This window comes from Telopea speciosissima, chromosome 8 (assembly GCF_018873765.1).
Source record: "Telopea speciosissima isolate NSW1024214 ecotype Mountain lineage chromosome 8, Tspe_v1, whole genome shotgun sequence".
NCBI classification, from domain to species: Eukaryota; Viridiplantae; Streptophyta; class Magnoliopsida; order Proteales; family Proteaceae; genus Telopea; species Telopea speciosissima.
The window spans coordinates 34,153,836-34,164,378 of NC_057923.1; the positions used below are offsets into that span (position 1 = coordinate 34,153,836).

The 10,543-nt window shown below is 40.5% G+C and overlaps 1 protein-coding gene and 1 pseudogene across 1 annotated transcript; one reads left to right on the forward strand and one right to left on the reverse strand.

The window, feature by feature from the left end:
- The first annotated feature begins 2,511 nt into the window (after positions 1–2,511).
- Positions 2,512–5,390, forward strand: LOC122672304 (G-type lectin S-receptor-like serine/threonine-protein kinase SD2-5). The gene is made up of 2 exons (XM_043869798.1): positions 2,512–5,172; positions 5,293–5,390. Exon 1 carries the CDS (start codon positions 2,624–2,626, stop codon positions 5,093–5,095), a length of 2,472 nt encoding a protein of 823 aa, XP_043725733.1. The 5' UTR covers positions 2,512–2,623; the 3' UTR covers positions 5,096–5,172; positions 5,293–5,390.
- Positions 5,391–7,862: 2,472 nt separating this feature from the next.
- LOC122672249 lies at positions 7,863–10,266 on the reverse strand (annotated as a pseudogene).
- Between the last annotated feature and the right edge of the window lie 277 nt (positions 10,267–10,543).

The window sequence follows — 10,543 nt, forward strand, 5'->3', positions numbered from 1 at the left end:
TATGATAACAATTTATCATATACAACCCCCCCCACTAATCAACACCATCATTATGGAATCTAGGGCATATACACATGTACTGCCAAACCCCAATCCATAGTACATGTCCACATAAGAGCGTCTGTGCATCCGATTGGGTCCCGCAAAACTCGATAAAACACTTTATTTGAAATAACTATAAATAATGTATCATTTTATTTAAAATAAATTTTGCAAAACCATTTCCAAAACGATCTGGATCCAGTTCGATCCGACCATGCCTGAGCGTCTCTATCTTGGTTTTCCCCAATCGGGCAGTGGTGACCGTGTTGGATAACTCCTTCACTCACAAAGTGTTCACGCATTCCCAGAACATCGGCTTTGACTCGCTTGAGTCTCAGTGATTGATGAACCAAAGAATGCGATCACACTTTGCAGTGATAAGGTTCCCTCAGGTACAGGGTGTCGGTGACACATGTCTATCCCTTCCTACATTTGGCAGTAATACATGAGGGAATCGACAAAGTAGATTCTTTGCCAATGCACACATCAAACATGTGAGCACTCGCATTCGTACCCTGACATCACATGTCTAGGCATACCCAATGCGACGACCATATGATAAGGGTGCCCAACCCAAACCCTAGTCGTGACTACCATTTTAAGTATAACTTATGGACACATAATGCTCAAAAAGTTTATATCGCATGTGACAATATTAAACTAAAATGTATAAATGTTCAATACAAAGGTGAACCGAGTTGAACCGGACCGAACCGGATTTGATGGACACACACTTGTCCAACAAGTTGTTGGTGTACAAGTGGATGATTCTAGAAGAAGCTACAAGTTGTTGGTGCACAAGTGGTGTACAAGTGGTTCAGTTAGTGTTAGCTATACAAGTTGTAATCTGTTAGTAGCTCCGTTAGTTAGTTGCTATATTGTTAGTTTGGGTAACTCAATAGTCTATAAATAATTCTTGTAAGTCATTAGAGGAAATCAATGAAAATACAGATTTCTCTTCCTCTGTTTAACATAATCTTCTTCTTCTACCTTCCTCCTAGGAGTTGAATTGCTGTTTAACTATTCTCTTCTTTTTTCCTATTCTCATCAGAAAGACTGAACAGGGTTACCATTAGCAAAAACAAACTCCATAAAAAGAGTTGCAGCGGCGGCAGGGATGACCATCTTCCCAACTTAATCTTCTTCTTCAAACAACTCTGCCATCGCTGCAACTCCTTTCATGGAGTATTTTTTACTTTTTTAAATGAAACTCCATTCGACGACCACCCAGTGGGCCAACAAACCGTCGAGAACAATAGGGGTCACCGATCCTCTCATGGCTAGGGTTAAAATGAACATTCCAACTTTAGATGTTATCTGTGCTTAACATTAAGGGAAAATTGATATTTTGACATAGTTTGAGGTGTCATTGATACTTGATATACTTACATGGGATGTCCGTGAAACTTTCCCAATATAAAAATATACACCACGTGGAAACTGAGGACTTTCATTTCATAAATTTTCCCTTTTTTCCATCTTTAAAACGACACCCAGAAGGTCAAGAAAGAACCATTTTAGGACTTACCTATGTCATACGTCATACACGTATACACAACAACCCTATGGGCCCATGTCCTCTAATGTAAACTGCGGGGCCCAACTGATGAAGGTGTTCTCGTCCCTACGTTTGGTAAAACGGGTGAACATAATAAATCTTGGAAAACTGCGACGGACCCATATGCTGTGGGACCCACATTTCAAAAAAAAACCAATTCCAAATGCGATCCATTCTTGCCAGTCACAGAAATCAACAGAGCTCACCGACGAATCGTTATCGCCTCCAGCCCTATAGGCTAAGCACTTCAAGGTAGTTGTGAATCTTGTGATATCCTTCAGACTTTTCTCTCTCCAGCAATAAATTTGGTTTGACAGCGGGCACTGATTTCTTCTCCTTCCCCATCTAACTTCCACAAACAGTCACAAAAATCTTTCAAGTGTCGATGGAGGATTGTAGACGGACATGGATTCTTCTTTAGCAATAGTGATTCGTCTTCAACCGTGAAGCAGCTTCAAAGCCCACCCCTGAATCTCTCGCTCCGGGTTCATAACAGATTCATCTAATCCTCTCGTCCTTTGTCATAAAATCAGAAAAAAATCCAGAACACGCTTCTGCATATCCCACTTGTTTCAATTACTAGAAGGTACAAATGAGGTGAGTTCGTTTCTGTTCGTCTCTGTTGCTCGTTTCGAGTCTCCCTTTTCTTCTGTAAATGGCTGGGTAAAACTTCCTTCCTCTACATGGTTGTTTTGGTGAGATCTGTACAGTTTCTAATGCTTGCTTCCTGTGGGTTACATGACGAGACCTTGTTAGCTGTCACTGACCACTTTCTCATTACTAGTCTAATTGAGCAGTTCTTTTTAATTTTTAGGTAGAATGGTTTTCCTTAAGCAAAGGTAGAAGAGGAATTGATTTCCTTTTAAGACAGCATTGAATCTGTCTGCTTACTCGAAACCAGAAAATACTCATTTTAGTATTGAAATTATCTTATTTTTAACTGCTTAGTCAGTTCCTGTTATCGTCAATCACCTACAATTTTTTTTGAGCGAGATTCGCCAGATCCAGGCTCTCCGTGCAGCTATGGAAAGTCGAGTTCGCTCGAGTTACGGTGGGCCTATTTGTTTGCTTATTTTTTTTGTGTTTTCTGGAACCTCCATGGCAAGCATTCAGAGTATCGGCCAGATTTCTCCAGGGTTTCAAGGGTCTCAGATGACTTTTATTGATAACAATGGAATGTTTCTGTTATCCAACAACTCGGAATTTGCTTTCGGCTTCTTCACTACACAAGACGTCACTTTGTTTCTGTTAGTTGTTCAACACATCGGTAGTACAAAGGTAGTCTGGACTGCGAACAGAGGATCCCCAATTGGAAATTCTGATAATTTCATGTTTGCAGACAATGGGAATGCTTATTTGCAAAGCGGAGGGCGTGTGGTTTGGTCTACAGATACTGGAGGAAAGGGAGTAACTTCTATGGAGCTGAAAGACTCGGGAAATTTGGTCTTGCTAGGGAAAGATGGTAAACCACTTTGGCAGAGTTTCAGCCATCCCACTGATACACTTTTGTCTGGTCAAGATTTCTTTGAGGGAATGAAGCTTGTAAGTGACCCCAGCCCTAATAACTTGACTTGTTATCTTGAAATCAATTATGGAGATTTGATTCTCTACGCAGGCTTCCCAACTCCACAGCCTTATTGGTCTATGTCAAAGGAGAGACGTAAAACCATTAACAAGGTTGGTGGAGAGGTCACATCTGTAACTCTGAGTTCCAATTCATGGAAGTTCTATGATAAAAATCAAGCTCTTCTCTGGCAGTTTATCTTCTCGCAAGATACTAATCCAAACAACACATGGGCTGCAGTGTTAAACTCCCAGGGATTGATCTCATTCTACAATCTCGGGAATGATGGGTCGACTGTTGCAGAGCCTATGGTGATACCTCAAGATTCTTGCAGCACGCCTGAGCCTTGCGATCCATATTATGTTTGTTACAGTGACAACCGGTGCCAGTGCCCTGCTGTTCTTAACTCCCAACCTAATTGTGCACCTGGGATTGAATCTCCATGTAGTTCAAAGTCAAACGGTTCATTGGAACTTGTAAATGCCGGGGATAGTCTTGACTATTTTGCACTTGGGTACATCCCATCATTCTCCAGGTCTGATCTAAGTGGTTGCAAAAATGCGTGCCTTAGTAACTGCTCTTGCCTTGCTTTGTTTTTTGATAATAGTGCAGAGCAATGCTTCTTATTTGATCAGATAGGAAGCTTACAGCAATCTGGTCAGGGTTCCACAGGGTATATTTCATACATTAAGGTTCTGAGAGATGGAAACCAAGGGCAAAAATCAGGAGGCAAGGGAAGCAACAGCAGCCAGAAACACTTTCCCATCATCATGGCTATTGCTGTTGTGACAATACTAGCTATTTCTGGTATACTTTATTTGGGATTCCAGTACCACAAGAAGAAGACAAGTGTACCAGAGAGCCCCAAAGGTTCATCAGAAGAGGACATGTTTTTGGAGAATTTATCTGGTGCACCCATTCGGTTCAGTTACAATGATCTTCAAACTGCTACTAATGACTTCTCTGTAAAACTTGGTCACGGTGGGTTTGGCTCAGTATACCAAGGAATGCTTCCTGATGGGACTCGAATAGCTGTGAAGAAATTGGAGGGCATTGGTCAGGGGAAGAAAGAATTCCGAGCTGAAGTTAGCATCATCGGCAGCATCCATCATATCCATTTGGTCAGGCTCAAAGGCTTTTGTGCTGAGGGAACTCACCGGCTTCTTGTATATGAATACATGGCAAAAGGGTCTTTGGACAGATGGATCTTCCCGAAGGATAGAGAAGATCATATGTTGGACTGGGAAACGAGGTTCAATATTGCTCTGGGCATGGCTAAAGGACTAGCTTATCTCCATGAGGACTGTGATGTGAAGATTATCCATTGTGATATAAAGCCTGAAAATGTGCTTCTTGATGATAATTATTTTGCGAAGGTCTCAGATTTTGGTTTGGCTAAGCTGATGACTAGGGAACAGAGCCATGTGTTCACCACACTAAGAGGTACCAGGGGTTATCTAGCACCGGAGTGGATTACAAACTATGCTATATCGGAGAAGAGTGATGTATACAGCTTTGGTATGGTCTTGCTTGAGATAATTGGCGGAAGGAAGAATTTTGATCCAGCAGAGACTTCGGAGAAAGCTCATTTCCCCTCTTATGCTTTCAAGATGATGGAAGAAGGGAGTACCAAAGAAATCCTTGATTCAAAGCTGAACACTCACAAAGATGATAGAAGTGTGATCACAGCAATTAAGGTTGCTTTGTGGTGTATACAGGAAGACATGTACTTGCGACCATCTATGACTAAAGTGGTCCAAATGCTTGAAGGTCTCTCTCCTGTTCCTCAACCACCAACCTCCTCTCAGATGGGATCCCGTCTTTACTCAAGTCTTTTTAAGTCGATCAGTGACGAGGGTACTTCATCAGGACCCTCAGATTCCAACAGCGATGCCTATCTCTCAGCTGTACGCCTGTCAGGGCCCAGATAGCACAAACTGTTTACACAAATAGAGGTGCTGCCTTCAAAACTCGGATCCTTCAAAGATGAATCACCACATCTGTAAAGGTTGTATATTTTGCCTTATTGTATATTTACTCAGAAGTGCTGTAAATCTCGACTTTTGTAATAGTAGCAATTATAAAAGCAATTTTTTGTTGAAACAATTTTACTTCTCTCCTTTTCTAGTTTTCAAATGCATTCCTTGCTTTGTCATCAATTTTAAAGAATACTTTGTCAAGATAGGAGTGTAAAAGAACCCCATTATGTTTGCTTGTGTGGGGAAGTCCACGACCCTCCATTTGACGTGTGATGGATAGATGTAGTAAGAAAATCACCAAGGCAAATGACCTTCTAAGCCATTCCATCCTTTGTGGATAGAAAAGATGAAGTTTCTTTGGAGGAAAGGGGAAAAGAGAAACATGGAAGCCTTGGAACTGTATGACAAAAATTATTCAATTAGGTTAACTTTTACCTAGAGGATTTCTTTGGTGTGGTTTCTCCGTGCGTGTTTGATCTATTTCAGTCTTTCATTAATGTGTCAGAACAGTGGCGGCATTTATTCGAGTATTTCAACCACAAGCTAAAACAGTAGATACATTTGGTACAAATGTCATTTGATGTTGGAAACTGGGGTGTCTTTGTTCATGTGTGGTTCACTTTGTTTTGAGTTTCCAAGGTTGAAGGTGAAACTTATTGTTTTACTAATGATCACCTGAGGTTTAGAGAAGCCAGTTTACCTACCAACTCAACATTGATCAGAATATCCATGGCTGATCAGAGTGCCAGTTGACTCAAGGGAAAAATTGTCAGTGTTGAAGGATATATGTTATTGAATTTTAACAGACGTAGAATCTGAACTCATGAGGACATATTGATACTTCCTAAGCATTTCCATATAATTCTTTAGTGTATCTTGTGTTTCTCCGATACGCTACGCTACGTCTCTTCAAATCACCCTTCCGTTAAGGATAAATCTTTAGCGTATCGTGATTACTGGCGATGATTCTACAGGAATTGATAGTTTGAAAACTCATCTACAACAGAGATTTCAGACTAAGGATTTGGGAAAATTGAATTATTTCCTAGGAGTTGAAGTGGTTCAATCCAGGAAGGGAATATCTCTCTCACAGCGGAAGTATACACTTGATATGCTTACAGAAACTGGGATGCTAGGGTGTAAACCTCTTGATAATCCAATGGATCCCAATGTCAAACTTGCTGCAGATGAGGGAGATGCTCTTGATGATCCAGAAAGGTACAGAAGGTTGGTTGGAAAACTGAATTACTTGACATTCACTCGGCTTGACATCTCATTTTCGGTCAGTGTTTTGATTCAGTTCATGTCATCTCCTAGGGCTCCTCATTGGGATGCTGTCATTCGGATTTGGAGATATCTCAAGAAGGCTTCAGGACGCTGGTTAGAGTATAGTGATCATGGACATACACGAGTTGAGGGATTTTCTGAATTCTGATGCAGATTGGGCCGGATCATCGATTGATCAGAGATCAACTACAGATTACTGTATATTTGTTGGAGGTAACCCTGTCTCATGGAAGAGCAAGAAACAAAGTGTAGTGGCTAGATCAAGTGCAGAGTCAGAATATCGAACCATTGCACATGCTACTTGTGAGCTGGTCTAGTTGAAGATGTTGTTGACTGAACTTGGGTTTGAGAATTCTCCACCGATGCAGTTGTGGTGTGACAACCAGGCAGCAATACATATTGCCTCAAACCCTGTATTCCATAAGAGAACTAAACATATTGAAGTGGATTGTCACTTTGTGAGAGAAAAACTCCAACAGAGCATAATCTCTACAAAGTATGTCAAGACTGGAGAACAACTTGCTGATATTTTTACTAAGTCTCTAGGGAGTGGGAGGGTTGACTACATTTGTAACAAGTTGGGCATGATTGATATATATGCTCCAACTTGAGGGGGAGTGTTAGAAAAGGTAGATCGGGTATTCTCCCATCATCCTCTATTGTCAACAAAGGAAGACAGCCTTAATTGGGAGGCTGCCTCCATTGTCAAATGTAGGTGGGTGTTGGGAGCCTCCTCCATTGTCAACAAAGGGAGGCAGCCTTAATTGGGAGGCTGCCTCTGTTGTCAAATGTAGGTGGGTGTTGGGTGACTTTGCTTGTAGATGGTTATGATGGACCATCTATAAATAGATGTATTTCCTTGAAAGAAAGAACATGAAAAATATCTGTTCCTCTTCTCCTCTTCTCCTATAGACTTGTTTATCCAGATTCTGGTTTCTAACACTTTCCATTGTTTCAATCATCTGTATTAGACTGATACATTCCTTTTACTTAGTTCCTCATTCAAAGCACTGGTGTCCACTTTGATACATTGATTCAGTGTATTAATTTTCTTCCAAAATATATTTTGTTTGTCTGTTTTTTGGCACTTGAATATTTTGGAGTGCCTTGATCAAGAAGTGAAGAAATGAGGGAAAACCAAGAAGACATGAACTTCAGAAATTTAAATTTCAGGTATTAACAAATATTTTTGTTGACAAAAATAGGAAAAAGTTGAGCGTGCCTAACCTGAATGGGAGTTAGTTAACTACTACTCACCCAAAAGATTTCCCCTGCTCATTACCATTGATCTGTATCAGACTAATACAGATGATACAAAGAATGGAAAGAATTTTGTACTCAATTGGATGAATATTGACTGGTTTAACCAGAAACTGACAAGTATTTGTCAATATCAGCAGTTATACAATATTACTTAAGTTCTTTGGTTGATTTAAACCTGAATATAAATCTCTTGGAGTCTCATTCAGCAATTGATTATTTTTTCTGCTCATGATTTCTGAAATTATTTTATTTTGTTTCCTTGTCTTTCTTTAGGTTGGGTTTTTTTTATTGTTAAATCTATTCATCATTCCTACAGTATAAAAGGAAGAGATGTCACATCCAAGAAAATTGAGTGTATCAAATTAGCAATTAATCCAAATATAGTTTGGAAGCTCCTGTAGTGACATAATAGAGATGTTCTCAGAGGCTGGATGAATTGGTTTTTTGCATCCTTCTTTTCTGTCGGATCTCATCAATTCCCTCTGTTAGATTTGGACCTAGAAGTGATGGAGGGATGTAGTGTGAAGCTGACAACCCACCTCATCTGTATTGAGAGGATAGGAAAAATAAATTCATTATCAACTTTGCCAATTGTGGGGACTTGGGTTCAAATGATCCAGAGCCATCCCAGAATTGAACCTATTACTAACCCAATCACCAAGAACAAAGCCATCACAACTCCAGCTGTTTCTGCTTCTGCAACTAGTACTGATTTAGGAGCAAGTATCAAGAGAACACTTGTCAGATACCCATTGGATAGTCCTAGCATGCCTGTCAGAAATACCACTGGGACTTCTGTTCTCAACTGCTTTGGTCCCTGGAGGCAAGCTGTAAAAAGAGGATAGAATAAAAGCTTGGAGATGCAGGCCCATGTGGTGTTCCCAATTGTCTTTGGAACATATACTGTAGTCAAGGACTTCCCTGCTAAATTGGAGACATTATACAGCGTGATCAGCAAGATGTGATACCAATCTCGAAGAAGCTTGGGGTTCACATTTTCAGTTATGTATCCTGGGAAAATGGAGTGCGTTACAGTGTATATCATAAGAATCCCAAAAGCTGGCCATCTGATCTTTCTTGTCACATTCCATAATTTTGGCTGTTCAGGTTCATTGACTTCAAAGACCCTTCTCCTGGAACTCTGGATTATCTGGAAAATTGGAGACGATACACCCCAGCAAAATAACAGTGCTGACAACAAAATAGAGGTGGGCACTCACCCGGAGACCGTGCAGGGTCTGGGGAAGACATGCCTTTGTTACAATCCTTACTATGGAAACTAGAACCCCTGTAGACAGACGAAGAATTCAATTAAAGATTCAGAAGTGAGGCTTGAAATTGTTTGGGATTCGAAGTTGAAAACATGAAGTTATGGGTCATCAACCGTATATATTCTGAATCAAGATGCAAAAGGAATGAACCACATAAGCAGTGTTCACTCTTGGAGGATCTTTAAGATAGAGCAAAGTGTTCATGAATGGTAAAATGTGGTAAAATTTTGAATTTGTATTCCAAAACTAACTGCAATATGTGAAATTCTTGGTCAGGTATTCCTTAGGAACTAAAACTTTGGTTGTGAATAACCAAATCATGAAACCCATGTTTCAGTTAATCATACCAAAGATCTAGAAAGAGGTTTTATGGTGGCTCTTCTGATCAGGAACTAGCCTGAGACAGGGCTTAACTCTGATTATGCTCAGTAACAGAGGGAAATCAATTCAAACTTAAATAAAAATGCTTATATTGCAGCATGCTGTTCAAGTTTATCAAGTACTTGCAATCATGTAACTTAAGCAATCCAGTGAAGCATTTTTGTCTCTTGAAAAAAAAAAAGGGTCACTGAATCAAATTTTTAGCTCGACTTATATCTCTGCTGTGTTGGTTGACTCTCTGTAATTTTGAGTGCTTGATTGAATATTTTTAAGCTGGTTGGGTTTTGAGTTTCATACTCTTTTCTGCAGCTCCAGTCTCTCTTTAGTTTCACTTTGTGAGTATAGTTTTTGTTGATCCAGTTTTGAACTTACAGATTTGTATGAGTTGCTATACTGAACTGAAAGAAGTTAGAAGAACCATCTATGTTAAGAGATTACCTGAAGAAGCTGTTCCTGCAAGTACTGCCTGCATATACCTTTTGGGCAGCTTTCCTGTAGATCCTACCAAGCTTCCACCTATCAACCCGTCTGCTATACCACAGATTGCCACTGCTGCAACAGTGACAGTATAGGCTCTCTGTGGCTTCTTGCTGTCCAGTCCAGGAATGGGACTGTCATGAGAGATAGAACAAACATTGACAGTCCCAAGTTCATCCTTAATCTAAAACTCTGCTTCTTGCTGCAACTACTCGAACTCAACAGAAGGACAAATACTGGCAGCGAAGAGCCCATGTGAGCTACTGCAAACACGTTGTTAATATGCTCATCTGGATAGAGATAGCCAAAGTAATCAACAGCAGTAATTAGAGCATTCCATGGAAGCAGATTGCCAGCACCTAGAACAAAATGAATCATGTATGCCATGTTGAAGGTATCCCTTGTCTCAGTCTGATCATCATCAGGGCTCTTAAATCTTTCCATTTTACATTGATGTGGTCTTCTAACAAATACAACTACTTTTATAGTCCTGAGAGTTGGTTAGTGGGTCCAATAGAGATTGCAGCCAGCAAATGATCATTTCTCAACTAGGAATCTGTTGGTACTTGATAGTTTAAGAGCATGGTGTAAAACGAAATGGGCCCAGGCCCAGTCCAGACCTCCCACAAGGGGCAGATCGGCCAAACCCGCTTAAGGAAGAGGGAGGCGGTCACGTAAGTGACCAACTCCTCCCCCCCCCCCCCTCCCTGTTAGAGTCCCA

Excerpts from the sequence above, each read along its gene's own strand:
- LOC122672304 (XM_043869798.1), top strand. The coding sequence starts at position 2,624 with ATGGAAAGTCGAGTTCGCTCGAGTTACGGTGGGCCTATTTGTTTGCTT.